We start from the raw sequence: 27582 nt of genomic DNA on the forward strand, positions 1-27582 counted from the left end.
CTTTGCTTTTTTTGTTTTGTTTTGTTGTTTTTGTTTACCTCCCTCTCAGAAGCCTCAGGGCACTGCGCCTCAAGGTCCGAAGTGGATCTGGCTGGCTTTGAGGAAAGCTTTCGGCAGGCCTCTCATCCTCAGCATCACGTTCCGCATCATGGCGGACCTGCTGGGCTTCGCCGGCCCGCTCTGCATCTCTGGCATCGTTCACCACATCAGCAAAGACAATCGTACCATCCAGCAACCGGTTAGAGTCCTTCTACAGCGCAGAAGCACCACATCCTGCCAACTACGCTTGGTCTCTACTGCAAATATCTTAGATAAAACTAACTTACAAGTAACTTTTCAGCAAGATACAGGAGTTTGTTTTATGTCAGTGGTTCCTTAAAAGTGATGAGGAAATATTTGTTCCACTGGTAGATTATTTCATTTTAAACATGGGAAAAATGTTTTATTATAAGTGAACTAATGTGCCAACACAACCAGGACTTTTTAAAATCAATATTAAGGAATAATAGATTTAAAACAAGCTGCTATTTCTTACTTAAAAGTTACTTGAAGGTTAGTTATGTTTAAAGTGCACTGAGATATATTCACTTGAAATAAGACAAAATAAGAGTTTTTTGTTATTGCAGTGGACGCAGTAACACTTTGCATGTAATAGAGCATAATAACATAATTTATTAATTACATTGAAAGAAAAAGGGATTTTGAATCACAACCACAACAAAAACTGATAATTTCGACAGCCTCGTCTTTGGCTCTTAAAGGTCACAGTTTGGTGAGACACGTATGATGTTTTCCTTTCCCCCCGTCCATTAATGCCAAACTGTTCAAATATTTATGAGACCTATTGCTGCTGAGGCTCTTTCAGCTTCTTAGATTCCTCACAGTGCAGACTCAGAGCCATTCAGGCATTTTCCTGCACCAAAGGAACATTGAGCATTTGTTGCAGGGAGGCAGATGTGAGCTTCAATGTGCAAACTTAATTATAGAATCACAAAAGGGCTCTTGAGTTCATGAAAAGTAGTCAGAATAGCAGCTCAGTTTAACAGAGCAGCTGAAAAGTGGCTCCACTTTAGGATATGACAACTTAACTCTGGAGAAAAGAGAGAAATATCAGACATTGAGGCTCACATTAACCATTCATCAGAAACAATTGATTGAGAAGGATCTATTTCCACTGAAAACGTGGTTAAACCTTGAGGGCTATACCTTACAAAATACCTTCTTTTTGAGGTTTTGTACTCGCATAAGAGACGGCGTTGTTGAAACTGAGGATTTCTTCCTGACTTTGAGTTTGCAGCTTGAATAACAATAAAGGATCCTTCAGTATTTTTTATTTCTCCCTCTGCTTCCTGTCCTTACAGATGAAGCTTCTTGGCATCTATTTTATTTCATCCAAAGAATTCCTGGAGAACGCGTACGTGTTGGCAGTGCTGCTCTTCATCGCTCTCCTCCTGCAGAGGACCTTCCTCCAGGCTTCCTACTACGTCGCCATTGAAACTGGAATCAACCTGCGAGGAGCCATACAGGTGAAGATGTCTGGCCCAAGTCCAGACTTTGTCCACCAGAGATTTTTAAACCTTAACCTTTTTCAATCCTCTTGGTTGAAAACTCTGTTTTAGCCATAAAGTCACATTAGGATGCAACTCTGTCTTTAAATGAGCAAATAATTAGTCGTAATAATGCTTAAAATCACTGTTAAACTCAGATTCACATCCAGATTTGGGCTCATGTGAACAGAGCTCCTTCTTCCACGTGTTTGCTCCTGGATCTCTACAAACTGGACCTCTTTTGGCTTGCTTTTCAGCTTTGGCTTTCTTCCTGCAACTAAGACATCAAGGACAGATTTGTCGAGTGCAAAACTAATAATAGTCCCGTCCACAGCTTCTTAATGGGCTGTGACTGCCTCTCTCAGTCATGTTCTCGTTGCCACGTCTGTCAACTCAGGTGGTCGGCCATGAGACATTCAAAGCCTGAGATATTGTTTTATAACCCTGCTTTATCCTTGACTTTTCTGCTGTATTCCTTCGTCTTCATGATGTTATTTGTTCTCTAACATTCTCTGAGATTAAACAGCAGACAGATGGATTCTTTAATAAGAGTCCTATTTAATAAACACGTTAATTTTGAAGGCAATGTGATGCAGTAAAGAGAGGTTTATTCTGTTTAGGCATAAAAAGCTACGTGAAATAAATGATGTTTCTTGGAATATCATTTCTCTCCCCAGACAAAAATCTACAACAAAATCATGCGCCTGTGCACGTCCAACATGTCCATGGGAGAGCTCACCGTCGCTCAGATTTGTAACCTGGTTGCCATAGATACCAACCAACTCATGTGGTTCTTCTTCCTCTGTCCCAACCTGTGGGCCATGCCAGTGCAGGTAGGAAACATGTTTTTGTCTCCTTTTGTGTGCATGTTTTGAATGCATGTGTGTACTTTTGCATTTCATCTCGTCGTCTCTGTTTTCCATAGCAACAACGGGCAGCAGAAGGTTTGAAGCAAAAACGTAATAATTTCCTTTCTGTGAGGCATTTTGATTATATGCTTTGTTTTCTTTTCTTCCTCACTAAGCTTTGTAATAAAACTACTATATTTGTGTTTTTGCAGCATGTTTCTCCTATTATTCCACAAATTAGTATCTGGATTTGTTTTATCTTTTAGAGCTCACTCTACAGGCGTTTTTATTATGTGGGAAATAAAGTGATGTATAGTGAGAAGTGTGAGGATGAGAACATTAGTCTTCAGTGTTGGATGTTATTGCCGCAGTCGGAGTTAAATTGATTCTCTGTTATTGTGTGCAGTCTATTAGAAAGCTCCGAGTTTCCCCAGTGAAAGCTTTTATTTTCCCTGTGTAAAAATTGTGAGATCAATTATTTGTGTGATTAATTGAACCCAAACATTAATGCAGACAAGAAAAATGAGAATTAAAAACAGCTTTTAATGGAACTGCTGTTTCAGCCAACTCTAGAGGTTCAATAATGGTTGGAAATGAATCATCACATGATACTTGCTCACTTCAGAGTTCCCTCTGTGAACTGCCTATTCCTCTCCTGGGTGTAGAAAAGAGATATTATCGAGTTGTATTTACCTGCTGTGTCTTTTCCCATCTACATAAAATAAAAGGCCTGTTTATGACATAAAATCATTGCACATTAGTATTCCTGCTGTGTTCTATTTGTTTATAATCTGGAGAAAATTTGAGTTGGTGGGAAGGTTTAGATGATTTAGAGGGCTGTAATATCCCGAGTGCACAACCTGAAATGTGCTTTGTTGTGTTTCTGATCGTACGCAACAGTTAAATTTAAATAAATAGATTTAAATAAAACCATGTTTAGAGGCTACAGGCTAAGGTTAGCATGTTTATGCTCTGTTTTAATCAGACCCATTAATAATTTTGCTTGTAAAATGTGTGACTCCAGTTAATTGTGTTTTGTCAAGACTTACAGGTCAGACTTCAAAAGAAAAAGTACATTTGTTTGGGTTTATAAAAGTTTTATCAGTGCGTCTTTAATAATCTGCTGAGTTTAGTCAGAGTCTCTGATGCTGACAGCCCCAATATGCTGAGATGATACTTAGGATTGGATCAGGATATCCTTTGTATTTGCCGAACATTGCGACAGTTTTAAACAACAAAAGCATTTTTCACTGCTCACACTCTTAAAAGAAAACTTGATCAGTTTATTTCCACATCAGTCAAACTGTGGTTATCATTATTAAATAGCTATTTATAAAAGAAATATATTTTTTTCTACACTTGAACGATTTTTTATGTTTTGCTATCAGCATCTTTAAAAAAGCCATGTCACCATTTTGGTCTCACTAATCCCAGCACAAAGCAAACGCTGGTTCTTTTGCATAGCTGTGCGATTCTGCAGCAAAGTGTCATCGCATCTGAGTAATTTTTAGAGTATCTTTTATTTGTTTGACAAATTAATCCTTTTATGTCTTTCCGGTAGGAAATTCTTTTGCAAAAACATGTTTGTTTTCCAAATGAGAATAACAATTCAGAGCAGAATATCATGTTGAAAGGCTGAAGAGATAAAGCAAAAGCATAAAACAAAATCTTTACAATATTTGTTAGCAAAAAAATAAAAACAAAATATGAAAAAAAATCAAAGCTTGCACATTTGTACCATCCGGTTTAATTTTCCACCAGGCTGAACTCGATGGATTGCTTTTGTTCATGATGTGGTTTCTGAATGCGGTTTTAATGCAGACTCACAACCAAAAAGCTAATTTTGGTTGCTTTTAGGTCTGCAGGATTTTATGCGGCTATAGAAAGTCAGATTCTGAACCTGCTGTGAACTAAACTGTCCAGCAAACAGTGAGTCTGCTGACATTATGTCTCATTACAGAGGGAAGCAAATTAAAGAGCACAGGAATGAAACGGCACTTGACAAAACATCTGTGCTTCATCTGTCATGGGCACTTAAAGCCTGCCGGTGTTTCACATGTTACAGCAGCATTGGTATTCGTCATCCGTGCTCACCTGTCTGCCTCAAACCTTGAGTGAATCAATTATTCTTGAACTTTGCTGACTTCTCCTGGGACCTGATGGGTCAGAGAGCTTTTTAATTTCACCTTAGATCTTTGATGGGCAAAATATTTTCTATGGATTTTCACTCTTTAAACTCAGCAGATGATACTATGAGCAAAAGCATGATACTCAAGAAACATCTTGAAGTCAATCAGCAGCAACCGCAGAGAAGGGGGTGACATGTTTGCGGTTAATGTTTCTGTATTGTCCATTTATTTTTAAGCCAATAAACAAAAGATCAATTTTTTTATTTGATTTTAGCTTCCAAGTTAAACATTGACTGGGTCGGTTAAGTAGCTGAGGTGCTTGTTGATTTTATTTTCATCAAATTAGCAACAGGCAACAAGGAAACAACCAACTAAGACAGGAACCATTTTACCGTTTTCATCATATTAAAAAAAATGTTTTCAGTAGTTTTGCATTTGGATTTGGCCAGCATCAAATCCTGGCCCTGTAGAGGTTACACGGGTCCATCTGCAGCGATATCAATATGTGTGTTTCCCAGAAAATGTGCTCTGTCTCCCAGCACAGCGTAAAGAGCAGAGAGGACATTCCAGGAAAGAGGAAATCTTTCTATGAAGGTCTAACAGGACAGCAGAAAGTCCTTAACCCATCAGTACCCGCTCTTCTGTTCTAGGAGCAACAAGATGATCACTGTGGGAGCCAAACAAGATGGCCCCCAGCAGGTCACTGATGTCTCTGCCTGAACAATCAGAAATGGACTTTATGATTGTAGCTAAAAGCCTGACCTCCTTTATTGAGCCCTGCGATTTTTGCCAGGCACCCTGGAGCCTTTGCTATTTCAACTATTAACTCATTTAAAATACTCTGGTGTCCAAAACCCAACAAGTGTCATGATCCGTGTTTCTATGTGTTTATTTTCTAGTTTCTGTGTGATTCTGTTCCCTGTTAGTCCTGTCTCTGCGTCTTTCCCGGTTGATTGTCTCCCAGGTGTGTCTCGTTCCCGTGATTGCCCCGTGTGTATTTAGTCTCCCCTGTTGTCTGTGTTCTTCGTCGGGTCCTTGTCTACGGAATGTCTACTGAATGTCTATTCCTTGTCGATTGATGTCACCTTCTCCGTGCTACCAGTTTCCTCGTGTTGTTTCCCTGTTGTTCCTTGTGAGAGTTCTTTATCATTAAAATTCATCATTTACCGCTACATCCTGGGTCCAGCCTGCGTCTCTACTCACCACTAACCACCGCCTTATGACAGAAGGACCCGACCACGACCAATACCGGTGAGAAACGCCTACGTCATGGACCCAGCAGACCGTCGTTCCCTGTTTAGGGAGGTCAGGAGATACGACGAGGAATTTAAAAGACCATATTCTCCGTTCACCCGCCTCAACGCCGCCATTCGGATGGTGATCCACCTAGATAGGTGGATCCAGCTCCTCCCCGGCTTGGGCTTGGAGGATTTCTACCAGGAGGTAAAACTGGAGCTGGAGACGGTAAAGGCTGTGCTGGCAGCAAGACATAAGCCAGCTCCGTCTCTTCGCCCAGCCTGCCCGTCTCCAGCCGCCACAGCCTGGTCACCCTGTCCTGCACCCGCTGCCGGCGTGCAGCTCCCCGAGTTTCCTGCGCCCGCTGCCGACGACCGGATGAGTCCCTGGTGGGGGACTCGTATGGCGATCTGCCCACCAGGTGTCGGGCCACGGCGATACCATCGCTCTGAGCCGCCGGAGGTCCCGGCCCCGGGGCATCGACGTCGCCGCCGCCCTCGACCACCGGAGTTTCCCGTGCCCGCTGCCGGTGAGCAGCCGCCGGAGTCCGCTGCCGGTGTGCAGTTCCCCTCAGAGCCTCCTAGTGTTCCCCCAGAGCCTCCTAGTGTTCCCCCAGAGCCTCCTAGTGTTCCCCCAGAGCCTCCTAGCGTTCCCCCAGAGCCTCCTAGCGTTCCCCCAGAGCCTCCTAGCGTTCCCCCAGAGCCTCCTAGCGTTCCCCCAGAGCCTCCTAGCGTTCCCCCAGAGCCTCCTAGCGTTCCCCCAGAGCCTCCTAGCGTTCCCCCAGAGCCTCCTAGCGTTCCCCCAGAGCCTCCTAGCGTTCCCCCAGAGCCTCCTAGCGTTCCCCCAGAGCCTCCTAGCGTTCCCCCAGAGCCTCCTAGCGTTCCCCCAGAGGTCCTCCCAGAGCTTCCTAGCGTCCTCCCAGAGCTTCCTAGCGTCCTCCCAGAGCTTCCTAGCGTCCTCCCAGAGCTTCCTAGCGTCCTCCCAGAGCTTCCTAGCGTCCTCCCAGAGCTTCCTAGCGTCCTTCCCGAGTCCCCTAGCGTCCTTCCCGAGTCCCCTAGCGTCCTTCCCGAGTCCCCTAGCGTCCTTCCCGAGTCCCCTAGTGTCCTTCCCGAGTCCCCTAGTGTCCTTCCCGAGCTCCCAGCGCCCGCAGCAGCCGGCGCTCCGCCAGAGCTCCCAGCTCCAGAGCTCCCAGCGCCCGCAGCAGCCGGCGCTCCGCCAGAGCTCCCAGCTCCAGAGCTCCCAGCGCCCGCAGCAGCCGGCGCTCCGCCAGAGCTCCCAGCTCCAGAGCTCCCAGCGCCCGCAGCAGCCGGCGCTCCGCCAGAGCTCCCAGCTCCAGAGCTCCCAGCGCCCGCAGCAGCCGGCGCTCCGCCAGAGCTCCCAGCTCCAGAGCTCCCAGCGCCCGCAGCAGCCGGCGCTCCGCCAGAGCTCCCAGCGCCCGCAGCAGATGGCGCTCCGCCAGAGCTCCCAGCGCCCGGAGCAGCCGGCGCTCCGCCTGAGCTCTCCGAGTCCGCTGCCGGTGCGCAGCTCCCCGGTGAACCTCCCGAGAATCCAGCCGGCCGTCCTGCCGGTTCCCCGGCCTCTGCTCCGCCCGAGCCCTCGGCCTCTGCTCCGCCCGAGCCCACGGCCTCTGCTCCGCCCGAGCCCACGGCCTCTGCTCCGCCCGGACCCCAGTCTCCAGCGCCTGCAGCAGCCGGCGCTCCGACCGGCCCACCGCGGCACAAGCTCCGCCTCCAGCGTCGCCGCCCACCGCGGCCCAAGCTCCGCCTCCTGCGTCGCCGCCCACCGCGGCTCAAGCTCCGCCTCCTGCGTCGCCGCCCACCGCGGCTCAAGCTCCGCCTCCTGCGTCGCCGCCCACCGCGGCTCAAGCTCCGCCTCCTGCGTCGCCGCCCACCGCGGCTCAAGCTCCGCCTCCTGCGTCGCCGCCCACCGCGGCTCAAGCTCCGCCTCCTGCGTCGCCGCCCACCGCGGCTCAAGCTCCGCCTCCTGCGTCGCCGCCCACCGCGGCTCAAGCTCCGCCTCCTGCGTCGCCGCCCACCGCGGCTCAAGCTCCGCCTCCTGCGTCGCCGCCCGCCGGACCTCCCACGAGAGGTCTGCCTCCTGTGCCGTGGTCGGCCCCCGGAGGGTTTTGCGGTGCTTATTTCGTTTTGGATTTGTTTTTTGTTTTCTGGACTCTGGCCCTCCTACCGTCGCCCCTCCGCCCACCCTGTTGGGATCTGGTTTGTTTTCTGGACTCTGGCCCTCCTACCGTCGCCCCTCCGCCCACCCTGTTGGGTTGTTTTTGTTTGTTGGACTTTTTCTTGTTGGGCGCCTGGTAGTCGCCCCTTGAGGAGGGGGTACTGTCATGATCCGTGTTTCTATGTGTTTATTTTCTAGTTTCTGTGTGATTCTGTTCCCTGTTAGTCCTGTCTCTGCGTCTTTCCCGGTTGATTGTCTCCCAGGTGTGTCTCGTTCCCGTGATTGCCCCGTGTGTATTTAGTCTCCCCTGTTGTCTGTGTTCTTCGTCGGGTCCTTGTCTACGGAATGTCTACTGAATGTCTATTCCTTGTCGATTGATGTCACCTTCTCCGTGCTACCAGTTTCCTCGTGTTGTTTCCCTGTTGTTCCTTGTGAGAGTTCTTTATCATTAAAATTCATCATTTACCGCTACATCCTGGGTCCAACCTGCGTCTCTACTCACCACTAACCACCGCCTTATGACAACAAGTCTCAAAGGTCACCAAACATCAAATCATTCGGGTTGGTTATCAGCACATTTATTATGTCTGAAAATGAATTCTTGACCACTTCCATGGATTTATAAAAACTGCACTGACAAAGGATGAAGAAAAGTTTTATGAGTTTATATAAGATTAACATTTAATAAAAGAATAAACTTTAAAAATAGTTAAAAAGTGACTGTAGATGAAATCATGCCCAAAATTGATTCACAGATGACTCTTTATTGCTAAAAACACTAAAAAGGGAAGACTTCTCAAATAATAACAAACCAAACAGTGAAGATAGATAACGTGAATGTACCATTTACTGGGCTTATATTCAAATGCATTCATAATGATGAAATAAACAGAATAAAATTGGGCAAATTAACCTGAAAAAAAAATCTCTTTTCAAAATCCAACTGGTTTTACATTACATATAAAATATCACATATGAACAGATTCAGTCTGAATCAGGTCCCAGTAAAGGGAATGGAGAAGTCATTGCGAATGTCTCTCTGCCTGTAGCATTGTCCAGTGTTACTGGTTTGATGGTCCAGATCCCATCATCCACAGCGTCAGAAGTTTGTCTCAGCGCTGTGAGGTCTGCTTTCTCACACACAGGCATCAGCTAAACTGCTTTTAAATTCAGCTGCTCCTGTTTGTCCCATCAAGCAAATCGGCATCTTCGTGACCTGCGTATATTATGACAACAGACATAAAATGTTTGACATTTAGGTTTGACAAGCTAATTTCTCTCCAACCAAACTGTGACAAACAAAAAGTGACAAGAATACAATTTGAAATCTGTCATTTCTAATGCCATCAAAGACACAAGTGCTTTTCCTGCTATGAGAAGCTTCAGTGTCTGCAGCAGGAGGATCTAGAGCATCTCACATTTGTTTCTCCGACCTGAAATACCATGACCGTCCTCTCCCTGCCTCATCTTCTTCCTTCCAGGGACATTTTAGGAATCAAGACATCCGTTTCGATTTGTGCTGAGATCAATATCAGCATCTCTGAGGGAGGAAACTTGAGAAATTGAATGGAGGGGCGCAATCAGAAAAAAGAAGAGACTCGTGAAGATGGGACTGACAGCCGATTTAGATTGTGTCCTTGGATAAACGAAAAAAAAAAAAAAGGCCTTCTTATTTAGACATCACATACATCAGTACTAGAAATAATATTTCAAAAAGTTTCTTTTCATATCAAATTCTGAATCTTCCATGGTGCCGGCGTAGGATAGAAAAACACGCAAAAACAAAACAAAACATGTAAGCTCTGCTGTCTGGATTAGGAAGAGGTTTAGACTTGTTCCCTTCAAAATGATCTAAAAAATCTCTGGGTGGAGCTCTTTGCTTTTATCTCGGACACTGGGGACCCTCCTGGCCGGCATTTCTCTGGTCTAAAAGCACTGAGTTCTTTATAAAGCTGCTCTCAGTCCTGTGTGTGTGTGGAGTGAACCCTTTTAAATCAGGTTTCTACAATGTGAGAAGCTGGCATACATCATCTTGTCGCCGTTGACAACGGGGAGGTGTCACGTCCGTCTTCATCTGGTTTTCTGAAGTCGGTGTGCAATTATTGCCGTGCGAATAACGTCGGATGGTGCAGAGCGGCAGAGAGGTTAACATGTAGTTTGTTGCATTTAAGCCACTTGGAAGACGGTGATGTGAGGAACGTTAAAGAATCTCAAAGTCGTGTCTTTTTTGTGTGTTTCTTCCCATGTAAAAATCTGTGCTGTTTTTATGTTTCCTGGTAAATATCTACTGTAAGTGGCTGCACTTCCCTTCACCACATGCAGTCGTGGTTAAAAGTAAGTGCTCCCTCGTTGAACAATCTGATTTTACACAACAGGATACAACAAACCCAACCTGGTGTTTGCCAGCTTATAAAAATCTATAAACCGTTGATTCCAGTGGGCAAAAGCACACAAACTGTTTGGCTGAATCATTATTTACTGAAGATGTCAAAATCGTTGTTGTGGAGGAATTCTTTCTCATTCTCCTTACATTCATTCAGGCTTTAATTGTCTGACAGATGGCCTCACATATTAACCTTAGAATGGCTGGGAACATATATGAGTTCATGATCAATTCAGTGTCGGGAGGGTCCACAGGTTCTGGATGCAAAATAAGCCCAGTGCATTGCTTACAGCCTGAGCCTATTGAGCACCAGGTCTTTGTGTCTCCATCACTCTGGTTTAGCGCCATGTCACCTCTAAAGGTCAGATCCTAGAAGTTGTAGCATCTGGCTGTTGGTCTTGAATCTACTTGGAGCATCAAATGTGTTCTTAACATTTTGTTTCATAAATAATGACAATGTTTCATTTATCTCGAGGTTACATTTAAATCACATCAGAACCTGGAATACATCGGACCACTAAATCAAATCCGTTAGGATCTGTTTCTCTGTTCTTTGTTATCTTGCAGCTTTCTGTACGGGATAAAAAGCTCGCACATCATCTCTCTGCTCTCTGCTGCTTCGTTCTTTATTCTCTCGGCCACAAAACTCTAGATGTGCGGCAGATGAAAAGGATTGCCACTGGGGCATTGTGAAAGTGCACACATTCTCACTGAAAACACAGCTCTCCTCGCTCCTGTGGTGTTTAATTTACGTGTTCATTGCCTTTCAGATCATTCTGGGGGTGATCCTCCTCTACTACCTCTTGGGAATCAGTGCCTTGATTGGAGCCACCGTCATCGCCGTGTTGGCTCCTGTTCAATACTTTGTAGCCACGAAGCTATCACAAACACAAAAGAATACCCTGGTGAGTGTTTATGTCTTGTTATGTTCCTATGAAGCAGGCAGAGATGGCTTATCCTGTCCTCTAGTTTGAAAGATCTTAAATGTGAGATTATTTAAAGCAGTCAAAACCAGCTGGAGTGGACTGAAATGCTTTCCAGTCAAGGTAAATAAGGCATTGGGATATCAGAAATGTTTTTGTTTAGTAAAGAGAAAATATGTTACTGAATGCTAAGAGACATCCTGGTGCTTTTTGAAGCAGCAGAAGCCCCTTAAAGCATGTTGGACTTAGACAATTCAACAACAAAAGTCTATCTCACTTCAATTATCCCCACTGCTTGAGAACTCCAGCGGCCGCTCTCGTGCTGACCCTCATGTCCGATTTGTTTCCTTGTCAGATTTCAATTTCAGTTTTCACACTTTCAGGAATACTCCAGCGAGCGTCTGAAAAAGACAAACGAGCTTCTCCGTGGCATCAAGCTGCTGAAGCTGTACGCCTGGGAGCACATCTTCCGAGACAGCGTGGAGGAGACGAGGGGCAAGGAGCTCACCAGCCTGCAGGCCTTTGCTCTGTACACATCAATATCCAGTATGCTGTCGCGCAAACTTTACTGGTTCAACAGAGCATGTGCAGAAAATGCAGAGATTCAACTGAAGTACTTTTGAAGTAAATTGCAAAAATAACAGTCATTAATTTACCAATCATCAGAAATGCCAGACATCAAGTGTTTTATTTAAAACTCTGTTGGCTGCAGTCTATAGGCTGCTCTCCATCTGAAATCAATTACTGCAAGGAAGAGCAGTCAGAGTTTTGTTGCTGGGACTAATTCATTGGAATAAAACATTTGGTTGGTAATATTAATATCAAAGATAACAAGATAACCAGATTCATAATCCAATCTTGTTTCAGATGTGGACAAATATGTCGTACATTTAGTTAAGAAGTGTGTATAGCATGAAAATAAATACTTTTATTGTAAACGTATGATGTCAAACTGAAAGGTTAGAGAAAAAAAAACAACTTAAGGCAAACAGGAAGTCAAGGAAAACTAGAAGTTCACAAAAACAATTATAAAGTAAAATTGCTCTAGCTACATTTCTTTCAAACGTTTCATATGGGCTGCAATTTTATTTGTGAATATTTATGTACTTGTTCAATATCAAGTATTTCTATGTGCTTACATGAGAAAACTACGGCTTAGTTGATGAAAATCTTTCTTTTCTGCCTCACGATGTTTGTTTTTGCTTGTTAATCCTGGAAAAGTCTTCACATCCTCCTCCTGTTTGTGTTTCCTGCTTCCAGTTTTCATGAATGCAGCGATCCCGATTGCAGCTGTGCTGACGGTGAGTCTTCCTGCTAATTCGCTTTAAATTAGCTTTCTGTTTGCCCAGCTTCGTATTTTACTCGATGACCGGTTCATAGTGTTGTGTATTTACCCCGCGGTGAAGCACGGACAGCCCCTGGATGTCGGAAAGCATTTCAGAGGGCGACTTGACAGCAACACACTAAATCCTTCCTGTATTAATAGAAGTCCTTCAAGGCTGCTGACTTGAGCTGTAAAAGAAAATCTGAAAAAACAGAGACCCCCAAGCAGGGAGGGCGACTCTGAGGGACACACGTAGACAAACAATTCATCTCTGATTCGATCCTCCTTCAACACTTCGACAGCAGATCAGTTTGTCTCTGTGACGTTTTGCCTTGAACTGGTCACACCTCGCTGTCAGCTTCAAGGAAGTGAGATGATTTATTTCAGTCTAACCTTAGGCAATCTGTTCTTTCTGCAGACGTTTGTGGTTCACGTCCACATTTCAGAGAACGCTGACCTGTCCCCAGCCGTGGCCTTCGCCTCCCTGTCTCTCTTCCACATCCTGGTCACCCCGCTCTTCCTCCTCTCCAGCGTGGTGCGCTCCACCGTCAAGGCCCTCGTGAGGTGAGGCGCACCGATAAGCCTACTTATTCATGTGGTTTAAGCATTTATCAGTAATAAATGTCTGTGGTTAGTTTTGCTACAGGCGCAGCTAAGCTGCAGCCCACCCGAGGACGAGCAGAGTGCTGAAAAACAACCTGATTAGATGAAGCACTTGACCTTTTCCCCGCAGCAGACGGAGCTGCTTCGTTATTGGATCCTGGGAATAACACCATCACTTTTCTGCCATTTTGTTTCGATGACCCAATGATTTATTCATTTCAGCCGAGAGCTTTTACAATTACTTTGACACCCGTAGCATCGTTTGCGATCAGGCTGCAGATGTCTGTCCGTCCTCCACCAGTCTCTAATCATGTCATCCCTTTGAGACGCTCATAGAGCTCTGCTCATTACGCCGAGCTGTAGGCAGGTCTTTGTCTAGAGGAAATTGAGGATATTAAATTCATTTGTAAGCCTACATGCTTTTATTGTCAAAGAAAATCAGCTGAAAAGATGCCTTGATACTCTGCACTGCTTTGTTGAAGTTTTTATACATCCATTTTACTAGCACAAACCTCAGTCTATCTTATTTTGCACAAAGTACAGCTTAATCTGGAAGTAGAAAAGGTTATCTTTCAGTCTGTTATACTATGGTTCCACTAAATAAAACATGTTGTCTAAATTGTCTAATTACTAAGCAGATCTCGATGTAAATACTAATAATTTGTGAAGTCATTCGAAGTTGACTTCATCTGAAGGACTGACCGGCTTTAGTGAAGGACATTTATCTGAAAAGCAGCCAAAAGCCATGTGTGGAAACTTTGGAGGAGCTGCAGAGATCCACAGCTCAGGTTGGAGAACAGGACAGCTATTATTTGTGAACAGAAATCCTTGACACCCGTCAAAGAAATCTGACTTTTATTGATTGTTTTATATTCATGGTCCTCCTACTTCCTAATCACATTCTACTTTGTGTGACTATCACCCACAAAATCCCAGTAAACTACATTGAAGTTTGTAGTTTCAATGTGACAAAATTTGGAAGAGGTTCAAGGGTTATAAATACTTTTCCAAGGTGCTGTGAGCAGCACAAAATCATGACCCAGAAAGCAAAACATGTCAAACCAAATGTGAAAGTAGAAAAGCTTAATTTGTTGAAGTGCTTTAAGGAAGTCTAAGCACACACACTTGAATCGAGTGAGAAACACGGAGGTAGTAATAGGGACACTTTGCTTTCAAAACTGTTTCCTCCAACCGTGCTGCTGGGAAATGATGGGAGATTGGAGAGTTCTGCAAAAACTGCCTTTATCACACATTGCACACATTTCTCCTTCAGATATGTTGCATCACTGGTGTGCACCAGTATCACTAGAGGACCTTATTTTGCAGAGAGTGGGCGGGGAAGCTGCCTGCGATCCTCAGAGATTCTTATTTTAAGGACAGAGAAATGTGGCACACGTAAACTGTGTCGGGGAAAAAAAAAATCTTCTCAGTGTGGCTTGCCTTTGCATAAATACAATAGGAATGCTCATTTAAGCAGGAAAAAAAACAAAACGGTCCTGATGAAAACATGATAAGAATGCTACTATTACTGCATAACCTAGTACTTGATGATTGGTGATGTTCTTACAATCTGAGAGGCTCATCTCGTGCTGCATTGTTGAAAACTGATGTGCTTGTCATGTTTACTGTGTCTGAAATTGAACAAATTAGTTTTAATTGAGTAATTGAGTTTGATTACTGGTGCGTTATGCATTTATGTGACATTTAGCTGCAGAAAGGAAGAATTTCCAGGAAAGACGCCAAGATATGTGAGTGTCTCAGGCAGAGAAAGATAAAAAACTCAAGAGGGCTTATTCACTATGAACTACTGATTCACCTCAAGTCAGTTTTTCTTTTACATGAGACCCGATTAGAATCGGGACTCAACGCAGACGAAGAGACCAGTCTTTGTGTTATTATTTCTCCATCAATTCTCACTTTGATTCTCATTGTTTTTCAGTGTTCAGAAGCTGAGCGAGTTTTTCTCAAGTGATGAGATCGGGGAAGAACAGGAGCCCAAAGTGACCGTGTCGTCTGGCTGCAGTAACCACAACCAGAACAGATACCAGGCAGTGGTGGGTAAATCCAAACCTGGCCGTCTTTGCCGTGGAAATGAGGGGGGGGGGGGGGGGGGGGGGGGGACACTTGATTCGCTGTTTCTTCCGTTCTGCTCTGCCTGAGCTGAGTTATTTAGCTCTGATTGTTGTCTTCTTCCTCCACCCGACCGCTACCTTTGACCATTAACCCTCCTATTCACTCTGGTTATCATACGACCCTCGTCTAGTCATCCTCTAAGCCTTTCCCTTCGTCGTCCTCCTCCTTTTTGTCCCGATGCTTCCAGCCACTGAAGGTGGTGAACAGGAAGCGCCCTCCGAGGGACGAGTGGAACAACTACCGCTCGCAGGGCGACCAGGAGGACGACGGGCCTTCCCAGGAGGTGAACCAAGACATCTGCATCAAGGTGAGGCTGATGAGTCCCACCTGAGCTGGTCAGGAACAAGTCCCGGCTCGTTGCAGAGGGTTAAGATGACGGGTGCAAGAGTGTGAAAACCTCTATAGGTTGAGCTTTTGTTAAAGGTCAACTGTTGGACAGTTTGCAGTTCAATGAAATAAAAGGAGTTGAAGGTGTTTTTAGCTGGTTTTTCACTGCTAACGATGACCTTTAGAGATTTTCCTGCATGAGAGGAAGTAGCCCTATAGGAAATGTCTGTGCTGAAATGATATTGTGTAAATTATTATTATCTGCAACCTTCACAATCCAAAATGACATTTTTGCCCTCAGTCAGCTAAAGAAAGTTAATTTAGAAACACAACTTTTACATCATTTCTTTTAAAACAACTCATAATTTGCTGCTTTCCCCCCTCATTTTACTTCTTATGGTTTTATTTTTAACAATTCTGATATTTTTATGTCTAGCTCAATATCATCATGATTCCAAGCACTTTATAGCTCACCTCTCATAGCTGCATATGTAAAAAACGAAAAAAAAGAAACAGTTTCTCAGGATGTAAAATCTCATATCACTCTGTGTTTCCACGTATCTTCATTTTACTGCAAACCCAACAGGCTCCAACTGTTGACTTCATCGTTTTCTTTGCAGGTTTTGTGCTGCTGCTTGTTTTGCTGAATGGTGCTCCAGAAAATGGGATTAGTTTTTGTTTCTCACCAGATGCATCAGCAGAATCGTCAGGTTTCTGAAAGGAGCAGCTCAGTGACTGCAGCTCTTCAAAACTGTACTAATTGGCCTCAAGTGTCTCATCAGTTCTGCACATTTAAAAAAAATTTGCTTTATGAATGGCTTCTCTTCAACAGTCTTGTCAAATTCAGAAATTAGTCAGAAAAAAGTATTTTAGATCAATTTAAAATGCTGTGAGTTCATTTTGGTTTCTTATGAAACACAGATTTATTTATTTTTTTAACATGTTTTCTATCTCGGCTTCTGAACTGTTTTCAGATAACTAGTGGTTATTTCACCTGGACAGATGGACCACCAACACTGTCCAATGTGGACATTAAGATTCCCTTTGGTAAGCATCAAGAAATAAAAAAACAAAGCACCTATAACACGTTCTTCCAGTTTTTCTCTTAAAAAGTTTCTTGTTAATTTGCAGTAAAATTGTTCCTCTGATGATCTTTTGCCAGGAAAGCTGACGATGATTGTGGGTCAGGTAGGCTGTGGGAAGTCGTCTCTACTGCTGGCAGCACTGGGAGAAATGCAGAGAGTCTCTGGAACAGTCATCTGGAACAGGTTTGATTTATATTTTTCTATTTGCTTATTTAAGCTGCTCTCTGTAAAGAAGCTTCTTTGCACAGCAATAAATTCTGTGCTCCTGTCATAGCAATTAATTCGCCTCGCCAGGACTCCCTTGCCATGACACAGCGATATAGAGAATTGGACTTTTAGGGTAATGCAACACAGCTGATTTAGCGGCTTGTATTTTTCATGGTTGGAGATACAGACGCAGAGCAGTGTGGGGACTGCTTTATGCACCACTGACCCAAATTTCAGCCAGCTGCTCCAGGGAAGAAAAGCTAAGCAGTTCCTGTTCCTGCAGAACCACAACACAGTAATCTTCTGCTCCAATTCTTCTCACCTTTAAAACATCAGCTGCATTAAAGATGTGCCAAATTTACACAAAATTTCCATCTCAGTATCTTTTTGGCTCCTTTAAGTTAAACTAACACTGATTTATTATTTGATACTAAGTTGGTAGTTCAGAAAATATGTTACCACGGAAAATGATTTCCACATTAAAAATTGTTTTTATTAGTTTAATTTAACCTCCTAGTTTTCCAGTAAACTGAATTTGGGGTGTTCATTTACTGTACACCAAGATCTGCTAAATGAACAAACAAACAAAAAAACTTAAAGTACATCACTCCTACATCCTGCTTTACCCAGATTCACTACATTATCCTTGTACAGTAGCCCGGCAGATCCGTTTTCTACTGCATCATTTACTTTCCGCCGTAAGCCTCTGTGCAAAATGGATGTTTGTGTTTTTGTTCCGGTTTTAACCACACAGCTGACTGGGAAAAATGTTCATCTTTTGCTTCACAAAAGATGATTATTTAAATTCTTGAAGGAGTTTTAAGATCCTCCCTATTGTTTCAGCTGACAGCTCTGTTGTCGGACAGCTCTGTTGTCGGACAGCTCTGTTGTCGGAGCCATGTTTCCCGTCAGTCAGACAGCTGCAACAACTCATTGAAGTCTCCCAAGTAGTCACTACAACTCCAGATGTATTTTGCGTATTTAGAGTCAGTCAGGTATTTGTGTTGAAGATTTAAATCAGCTAATCTTAAAAGTGACTCAACCTTTTTCTGTTTTCTTTCTTTATTTGATCTAAAATCCACTCTAGTTTTGGATAAAATCCTGCTGGATCCTGAGCTGAGGTAGAGCTTTCTAGGAAAGAGTTATTGTTGTCACGGAGTAAGTGGATATTTTCTCTGTTGTCTCGGAGTCTTTTCGCCTACACACAGAGAGGCAGACAGAGGTAATGAGATCATCTGTCGGGGCTGTGAGAAGAGCTGGACTCACGCTGAGCGGTCCAGGCTTAGAGGGAAAAAGTGACAACAAATGTCCCTGAACTGTCAAAACAAGTAGTTTAATAATAGGCCTCATTTGTTCCACTAGAGGACGGATTCCTTCCGGTAAGAAGCTTGTGTTTCTGTTTCACTGTTTTTTTTTTCTTTGCTGTGTAAGCATTTTATTTATTTCTTTTTTAGATGTTAAATAAAAAGAAAAAAACAGAACAGTTTTGGTTTTTCACCAATCAGACTCATTTAATTCCTTTTTCTGCCACACAGTGAATAACTTATTACTGCAAAAGCAAACAAATGCACTCAGACAAAGACCCTAATTAGTGCAGATCATTAAAGTGTTTTGGCCATGATGGTCAAATAGATGGCATAGTGCGGAAAGAATAACACAAAATACTAACGCAGCCAGGAAACTAATGCATTGATGTGAACAAATTTATTCCTATTCAGATGTATACTGAATAGGAGTACATCTATTCAGTATACATCTGACTTTGAAGTCAAAATATTGACTTCAAAGTGGCTTAAAGACTTTGAAGTCAATATTTTGGAGATGCCATAGCAAATAACAAATAATCTGAGATGAAAATGTGTGTGTAAGCCAGGAGACTGACTTATTCTCATATGTTACGTATGAGAACATATTCTCGTACTCTCAAGAAATTGGCTAAAACTTCAACAAGCTATTGGTGGAAGCTTGTGAAAATATACCCACATTGAAAGGCAATTCTGCCAAACACTGAGGAAACCTATGTAATCTAAAAATTACTTTTGTTGTTCAGGCATTTGACAAATAATTTCATAATTCTAACTGACCTAAAACAGGAATAATTGATTGGTTTCATACCAGTAAGATGCAGCTGCAGTTCAAGTATTTCTAAGTTTCATTTAAACATGAACCCAGAGGAAAATGATTAACAGAGTTCATTTCGACTAGCTTGGCTTAAAGTGAACTCCTGTCTGTCCTGGAAAAAGTCCAGAGTTGTCCTTGCTGCTGAATTTCTCTCTAGCTCTCTCAATTATACAGCTTTCAGTCTCCATTTGTCACAGAAGTTTAGGGTTTTCTGATTAAAGCTGCTGTTGGCAGGCAGCTAAACAACTTACTTACTCACCGGTGCCAGAATCATGTTGGCACAATCTCTGATGTTGGCTTGGGTCAAACGGCACCTGGATCATGTGTCTTTGGGAGGTTGAGGAGCAGCAGTCGTGACTCCTGGCATCTCGAGAAACACACGATGAGGAGTTGTACCTGTGTGTGTATGTCCACCATATTTGATGCTGTTATGCAGTGCTATAGTCAAAAACATTAAAGCTTGGTTGAGCAGCTACACCTCAAAGGAAGAGCTGGGCTTTGAGCCGTCGATGCTACATAAATTATGGACAGCTTTCTCTTTATTCAGCGCAGAACTGAAGGCAGCAAAAACAAAGTGTTGAGATTAGAAACGCTAATAAAGTGAAAGTCAGTGGAGGATAAATAAGACGGGCTTCTTGTGCCTGGCAGGGGGAGACGTATTAGTAATCAGGGGGTGAGTCTGCAGGGCTGTCAGGTCCATAATGATGCTCTCATTGACCGGTTTGGAAATAATTGTGACTCAGCTGTAACAACCCTGCTAATGGTGTTTATGAGTCTATTGCCCGGCTTTGTCCCCCCGGGGGTTTTGGAAGTTTGTTTTATTGATAATTTACTCACTAAAGGGACATTTATAATCCCAAGTGCTGTTCAAGATCAGTGGTGGTGCTTTCAGGTACATCAGATGATGAAATTCATCATCAAATGAAAAATGCTGAATTTTTTTAACATTTACTCTTGACATCTGAAAACAAATTGCTTTCTTAGTATGGAGATGATTAAACATTTGAGCCTTGATAAATGCCAGCCCTCATTTACTCCCTGAAAGCATCTGAACCTGTGAATAAGCATAGCAAGAAACCAGCCTGAGCTTTGGTCTTTTCCTGGCTGCAATGGCAGACTGTGACTTTGTAAAGTCAGCGGTAATCATAATAGTAAACTCCTTTACTTAATTCTCAAGTAAAACAGAATCTGTTTTACTTGAGAATTAAACACCACAAGGAGGGAACTGGATTGCCTCTAACGCCACTTTAAGTCTTAATGATGGGTTTCGGGAATCGCCTCTGAAGATAAGTTTCTCACTGCTGATTGAAAGTGGGAAGTAGGACTCCCTCACATGTTTGTCCTTCTGAAATTACCCCCTAATACTCCAAGGTGTTGAGAAAAGTAAATCAGAAATCTTTTTCTACGCTTCAATCAGGCATGAACATGATTAACATGTCATTACAATGACTGCAGGATGGAAAACACTCAGATGTTCCCGCGAGGCATCAAGTTCCTTCAAGTGATTTGTGGTGAAGAGATTTGATAATGTTGTTGCTTGAAGTGTTTTTCCACAGACCTTCAGTATTGTTTTTATCTGTGGGTTCTCCATATTTTTGTTGCCTTTGCAAATATATTGCTAAGAGTAAAATCTGTAATAGCGTCATTATTCTTTATTCAGATGCACAGAATCACTTCTGCCTGCACAATAATGTTTTGATTTATGAAGAGATCAGTTGTTTACACAGTAGATAGCAGTTTCATTTCTATTTCTAAATGTACTTTTTTTGTTGTTTTAATATTATTTATCAAATTACTATTAAATGCCTTATTGAGCCAGACGCTAATGCTCACTGCGTGTGAATATAACCAAACTGTTTGTTGACCCACTTCCTTCTCTTTCTTCTGACACAGCATGTAACAGCTGTGTTTTTACACGTTCAAGAGCAAACTATCAGAGCTTCTTAAATGTCAGCCCCCTCCTCTCCCGTCCCCAGCGAGTGTTTGTTACTGTAGCTGCTGCAGTAAAAAAAAAAAAGAAAAAAGAAACGGCAGTAAAATCGTTCTTCACCCTCCAGCCATCCACAGATGTGACTGAAGTCACCTTGTCAGGATGAGGTGTCAACCGAACATACCTAAAAATACACCACAGCTGCAACTGAGCATGTGCAAAGCCCGCGTGTGTACAGTTTACTCTGGATTGTGGAGTAACATTAACAGTTGCAGTTTCCTTGTGTCTCCGTCTTTCCAAGTAATGAAAAGTAAAACCATAAATTAAACCTAAACTTCTTTTTTCTGTTCTCTGTTTTTATTTGCAGCATTCCCATCCTCGAATCTGAAGGAGATGAAAGGTGAGCCAGCCCCCCCCCCAAAACCCAAACACGAAAGACAACACTGATGTATTTTTAGTTGGGCCGTAGAGAACATTTTCTGCCGCTCTCAGGCTGACTCAAACGCACCAAAAATATTTGCAGGCTGGATTTCTGAAACACTCAAGCTGTTCCATGCTCAGTAATTCTGTACTGGACTCGTTTTGATGAGAAAGATAAATGCCTGAGCCGTTGTGCTGAAACAATAACGTTAAGCATAAATCAGTATTTTAAATAAAGCTTTGGTGACAGCTGTTCTCCAGCTGACGCCTGTGTGAGGGTTATTCCAGCACCCGTTTGATAATTGTTTCTATTTGTAACTCAACAAGTCATTCGCTGCTTTCAGCTCCAGAATTACATCCACAGTCAGATTTACATGATTGAGTCGGTGACTTATTTCTCTCTGCCTTTCCTTTGGATGATGAACATCATATTCAGATGACACATTTGTCTGATGACCTTTTATGCGTTCTGTACATGTTAATGCCTTTTAAGGTGTGATGGATGAGTGAGAAAGATAACTGGCTTTAAATCGACTTTAAAAAGCCAAACAGAAAAACATATATGTGCATGTCAATAAAATTCAGTATCAGAGAAGAAAATGATTTATTTCAGTAATTCAGATCAAAAAGTAATGTATCTTCACGATTAAAGGCACACAAGATGACATATTTTAAGAATTTATTTCTTTATCTTTTATGAAAAAGATGAAAAAAATTAAAAGATTCCGTTCTGCCTTAATTTGAATATTACATGTTCCAGAAAAACAAATAACGCAGACGACTTATGTTCATTTTTACAGTTGTGCCATAACCCAAAAGAGTTGCAGAAACCGAAAATGGTATTTGGAAAACAAAGAGATTTATCTTCTTAATAAAATACCCATGAATCAAATACTGAATATCTTTAAAAGTAAAGGGTTGACAATTAGACTAGGTCAAAGGTCAAATTAAAGTGAACGTCATAATAACACTGTTCATTAACATAAAGAATAATTTTTCTGGATTACTGGTAGCTGGGTTCGACTTTTGCCTCTACTGAGCCAAAACGTGCCAAGCTAGCGTGAACCTGACATTCCCACTAATCAAACAGACTTGTTGGAAAAAGCTTTGTATTTTTGTCCACCATCAGAAACACATTATTTAGTGATGCATGGAGATGGGAAGAGCAGGAATACCAGCGAGCACGAAGCTCAGAGCTGCGGTTAGCGCTCTAATCTTGTCTTCTGGAGTCAGATCTTCTGAGAACTCTCTGAGTCTGAGCAGGTTGATGCTAATTTCCGTATCAGCAAATTACAGGAAGATGAACAGGATGAGGGCGTTTTTTTTTTGTTTTTTTTTAGGAAGGATAAGATTACTGTTAATGGTAGATGTGTTCATGTGGAGCAGACGCCTGCCTGTTTGCTTTTGGGCCGCCGAGCAGTGACGTAATTGCCATGGCGAGGAGAGAGAAAACGGGCCTATGTGCGTGTTTGTTCAATGTTAATCATTGCAGAAACACGGTGAGGTCAATAATCTATTGTCTGCCTAACGTTGTGATGTCGCCGTGTGTTTGACATTTTCCCTGCAGTCCCACGGACAGAGATGCGGCGGCAGGGGACCAAGACATCAGGTGAGTCCAGATGTGACGGCCCGTCCTCATGGAGACACATCATCATTAAAAACTGAAAGCACGCACTCAGTCTTATCAGGAAATCCACCGGCTGTTCTCGCTGCATGCCTACTTGGCCCTGACACCATAGCTACATATTGACAGCACAAACACACCGCGGCCTCTAACGATCCCCGTACTACTTGCTTAAGGACTGGAGACGTCTCAAAGCAGTGTCAGCCTCTGAGGTCGAGGAGTCTCTGTGAGGCAGAGATTTAGACAAACTCCTGGATCTCAACCCATGTGTGAAACAAGAGGCCCATTAAGCAGTAAAAATGTAGACACGGAGAGATTATCCTGTTTGTTTAATAACTCTGTGTGTTCACTGAATCTGTGGCAGGAAAAGGTGCCCTGTGGCCTACGCTTCCCAGAAGCCCTGGCTGCTGAACTCCTCTCTGGTGGAGAACATCACCTTTGAGATGCCAATGATAAAATCAAGGTAAACTCTTACCTGAAATTAGAGGTTAATTGCTGTGTTTTTTCCCCCCCAGTTTTTATCTTCTTGGTTGGACGATTCATCAGAGCAAATTGCTTCAAAGGTCACCAACGAGGCCTTTAGTGGAGTCCTGCAGTGTTCGTTATCCTTATTGGCCAAACCTTTGGGTATTTCATCCATTTATTAGTGAGCTAATTACAGCTAATTCAGTGCTGCTTACTAGCGCACGCAAAATAACACTTTCAGAACTTGCACTTTCTGTGAATCTTGTACTGAACGTAAATGGGGAACTTGGACACATCGCAGCTCAGCAAAAAACAGGAATTCAATTTGGAATTACTGGATTTTCCCTAATTGGGGTTAAAGTTTACTATGAAAAACATTTTAAATCTGTATAAGCAAAACCTTACTGAGTTCTTTGGAGGTGGGACCTTGCATAACACTGAAGGAATCAGAGAAAAGTCAGGAAAAAAAACACCAAAATCTGCATAGATTAAAGATCTCAGGCGACGTGTTTCAGTGAAAACCCATTTCATTCTGAGAAGTTGCAGCATTTTGCAGTCATATGCAGCATTGTTTGTGAATTAAAAGATCATATTTAGATCCCCAGTTTTCAACTGTGTAGTTGCTCTTCACTAAGTATTCTGATCATTTAATGCTACTGGTTGCCATTTTTGTCTTGAGACTTATTTCTTCACACCTGAGATCACAGTTTAAGCATTAGTGATAACAGTGTCAGATGTGGACTCATTAATCACTGCCTGAGTATTTATTATGACCTATCAGCTGCCATGTCGAGATGTTAAATGAAAATGCAGCCTCTGTTGTCCCAGTAGCCCGTTCACATTATTGAAAGTGCTGATCCCTGATTGAACTAAAGCTACTGTTTGACCTGACAGTAAAACACTTTGAGAGAGGATCATTTGATTTTACGGAGGGTGTGTAATTCAACCTCGTCTCTTTTAAATCGCTCCCGGCACAACAACACATGCTGTGAAAACACCTGTGCCTCCAAAACCAAAAAACACAGCATCGCTAGCGCACAGTCAAGCCCACACTCATGCATTTCACAACGAATGGTTGGTTTGAAAGGCTGCTGTCTTGCTCTTATGGCAACAGCCTGACTCTCTGCAGGTCTAATGGACTGTTTATCATGTTCCCTTCCTTTCATATAGTACTAATGGCCCTGTGAGCTTTGTTGCTGTGGATTTGTTCTGTGAAACAAAGCCTACTGTTGCTTTGCCGCTACCATTTTTGTCGTGCTGTTTGGAGAAATACAGACAAGCCGTCTGCCGCTGCAGCAGGTGTTTCTGCACGTTTGTGTTTCTCATGGTGATGATGGGTGTCATCTTCAATGCCAGCTACAATATGCGGTCGTTGGTTATTGTTGTTCTGTGCATAAGCTACTGTTTGCAATGACCTTCCACCTACTGAACTTTAAAACCTGATGCTCATTCAGCTGAAACTTGACATTTATATGCACTGTAAAAAACGACATTTTCATCACAGAATGACATTAAAACAGATTAAGCAACTAGTGATCACTATGAGAGTTTTAGACCTAAAAATAGGCTGTAAAACCAATTTTGGTGAAGTGTAATTATTTTCTACTTCTTTTTAATGTAGCAGAGATCACTCTAATAAAGGTCAGCATTCATTTTAGGATTATGAGACTGAGTGGTTTATAACCTGGAAGAAGCATATTTGAATTTTATAAATAATAATTATTATTATTGAAGGTTTTTGTTGCTCTATTGGTCTTTACTCATTAGCACTAAATGGGCCTGGAATCGAACCGGAGGCACCTTTGCATTATGGTGTGCCTGCTCTACCACTGAGCTATGCTGCAAACTATTATACAAATTATCTAATTGATTTTTTTTTTTGCATCGCATTAATGTCTTAATTGATCATTACGTTAGTGTGGCCATTTGTTCCTGTTAACGCAGCCAGATCAGACTCTTGCACACAGATCTGCTGTTTGTCTTAAACTTAATTAAAATAATAATAATAATTGAACACGTCTTGCAGTGAATCTAAAGGAGTCCTCCTGACTTTGTGTTTTGCAACAGAATCAAAATAATTCTGAAAGACAAAACAAAGCTGCTCTCCTAAAGCTAAAGCACTGATTTCATGATGCATCCATTTGTTTTTTGGGTCATGGAGTTATGTCATTATAGCCCTGATACGGCTCCATTAGATTGGGCTATTGCACATCATGTAAAGATGATTGCATTTGATAAACAATGTTTAGTAATTGCAAGGTTTAATAATTGCATTTTAAATTCAAATTATATTAATGGACAGCTCCTCTGCTTTCTGTGTGGAGCTGAAATCAACTCGATTGGCCTCTTCATCTCGCAGCCGCTGCCGTTTCTGCTTTCGCTTCAGGTTGGGTTGTGGTCTGCATACCTAGCCGCAGCTGATCTGTAAAAATCATTGAAATGACAGCTGGAGAGCACAGCTACAGAAAGCAGCAGCGTTGTTTCTGTCTGCCAGCTGATTTCTGCCCTCATTTGTATTCTGCGTTTGCAGATACAAAGCTGTCATCGAGGCCTGCTCCCTTCAGCCTGACATCGACATCCTTCCACAAGGAGACCAGACAGAGATCGGTGAGCGGGTCAGTACCACCTGGAGTATTCTGTACATATTACATAAGTCCTTGAGTCATTTTTCATCATTACTGTGCAGCAAGGCTTGGATTTTTCTGCTTGCATGGAGCTGGACTGACCTCATTCAGTCAAAGCACTGTCCTGCTGCAATTTCTTTTTCATGTGCTTCTAATGATAGAAATAAATAATTATTTCCTTTGTTTTTTTGTTTTTTTTCATATTCATATTAACTGTTACCAAAAGCCTTTGGGTTGCTATTTTTTCCTATCTTCCTTTGCAGGGTATCATCTTATCAGGAGGACAGAAACAGCGGATCAGCGTGGCCAGAGCCTTGTACCAGCAGACCAACGTTGTCTTTCTGGTGAGTCTGTACAGACACACAGCAGAGGGTTTTATCAACAGAGTCACTTTGGTTGATTGGTTTGATACTTCAGCATTCGGTCAGACGTGATTCTATTTCTGAAACTGTCCTGCATAACAAAAATAGCAGCATACACCTTCAGCTCAGAGCAGATGACTCTGAGATGTCAGATCCTGATGGATTTTAGTCTTTTAGGACATTTTTTCATGTGACTTACTTTTTTTTTTCTTCCCACACACACAATCTATTTTGCTTGGTTCCTAACATGTGAAAGTGTGTAAACTGAATGTTTTGCGCCACTTGCCAAATGCAGGGAGAACAATATCACTACATTTTACCCTGACCTGAGCAACATGTTGTTGTTTCTTTTTTGTCTACTCATAGAAATAAAAGTGGGGAAAAACACATACAAAACATATATCTTAAGGTATTTTCATGTGTAAGAATGGCCCAATAAAAGAGTACAATACAAATTGAGTTTTATTTATTTTTCCTCCACTTTTGGTGAACCTGTCTGTGCATCACACTGAAACACTGTAAAATGTGAGACAGTCAAAGTGGTATTAACTCTCTTGCAAGGTACTAATTTGTGTCATGTTGGAGGTGAAAAGACGTTTTGCGTTCCACTGTTTGTTCTGACACATGGTTGTTTTCTTGCACTTTGAAACGTCTGCTTATATATTTTTAGGATGACCCATTTTCTGCTTTAGACATCCACCTGAGTGACCATCTGATGCAGGACGGCATCCTGAAGCTGCTGAGGGAGGAGAAGAGGACGGTGGTGCTGGTCACACACAAACTGCAGTATCTGCCACACGCGGACTGGGTAGGACCACTCAGTCTGGCTTCCTTCACTCAAACATCTTGTAGACGCTTCATCACCAAGATGTCTCTAAAGTACACGTCTTCTGCGTCCGCGCTTCTTCACGTCAGATTATCGCCATGAAAGACGGGACGATCCAGACTGAAGGGACTCTGAAGGATATCCAGAACTCTGAACCAGAACTGTTCCGGCAGTGGAAGACCTTGATGCACAGGCAGGACCGGGAGTTTGAGACGGTGATTAATGACCTGCACTCACAGTATTACTGAGTTTTTAATGACTCCGAGTCAGCATTTAGTAAGACACCGCTT

The 27582-nt window shown here is 42.7% G+C and overlaps 2 protein-coding genes across 5 annotated transcripts in view; both read left to right on the forward strand.

The window, feature by feature from the left end:
* Positions 1 to 27582, forward strand: part of abcc8 (ATP-binding cassette, sub-family C (CFTR/MRP), member 8) — a 65878-nt gene that overhangs the window by 19988 nt on the left and 18308 nt on the right. For 2 of the 4 annotated variants that reach the window (XM_008411585.3, XM_008411582.3), the window contains exons 7-24: positions 50 to 238; positions 1362 to 1526; positions 2225 to 2380; positions 11089 to 11223; positions 11625 to 11787; positions 12502 to 12542; positions 12984 to 13129; positions 15108 to 15222; positions 15432 to 15608; positions 16603 to 16675; positions 16791 to 16896; positions 21339 to 21371; positions 22959 to 23000; positions 23380 to 23478; positions 26011 to 26095; positions 26368 to 26448; positions 27137 to 27274; positions 27382 to 27507. In XM_008411585.3, the coding sequence (XP_008409807.1) occupies positions 50 to 238; positions 1362 to 1526; positions 2225 to 2380; positions 11089 to 11223; positions 11625 to 11787; positions 12502 to 12542; positions 12984 to 13129; positions 15108 to 15222; positions 15432 to 15608; positions 16603 to 16675; positions 16791 to 16896; positions 21339 to 21371; positions 22959 to 23000; positions 23380 to 23478; positions 26011 to 26095; positions 26368 to 26448; positions 27137 to 27274; positions 27382 to 27507 (2070 nt within the window). The remainder of the gene's footprint in view (positions 1 to 49; positions 239 to 1361; positions 1527 to 2224; positions 2381 to 11088; positions 11224 to 11624; positions 11788 to 12501; positions 12543 to 12983; positions 13130 to 15107; positions 15223 to 15431; positions 15609 to 16602; positions 16676 to 16790; positions 16897 to 21338; positions 21372 to 22958; positions 23001 to 23379; positions 23479 to 26010; positions 26096 to 26367; positions 26449 to 27136; positions 27275 to 27381; positions 27508 to 27582) is intronic. The other 2 variants (XM_008411583.3, XM_008411584.3) reach the window with 2 other exon arrangements.
* Positions 2387 to 8406, forward strand: LOC145551969 (uncharacterized). Its single transcript, XM_081608041.1, has one exon. The coding sequence runs from the start codon at positions 5794 to 5796 to the stop codon at positions 8131 to 8133; it is 2340 nt and encodes a 779-aa protein (XP_081464167.1). The 5' UTR covers positions 2387 to 5793; the 3' UTR covers positions 8134 to 8406.

Source organism: Poecilia reticulata, chromosome 6, assembly GCF_904066995.2.
Source record: "Poecilia reticulata chromosome 6, P_reticulata-male-v2, whole genome shotgun sequence".
Taxonomy (NCBI): domain Eukaryota; kingdom Metazoa; phylum Chordata; class Actinopteri; order Cyprinodontiformes; family Poeciliidae; genus Poecilia; species Poecilia reticulata.

Excerpts from the sequence above, each read along its gene's own strand:
- LOC145551969 (XM_081608041.1), top strand. The coding sequence starts at position 5,794 with ATGGACCCAGCAGACCGTCGTTCCCTGTTTAGGGAGGTCAGGAGATAC.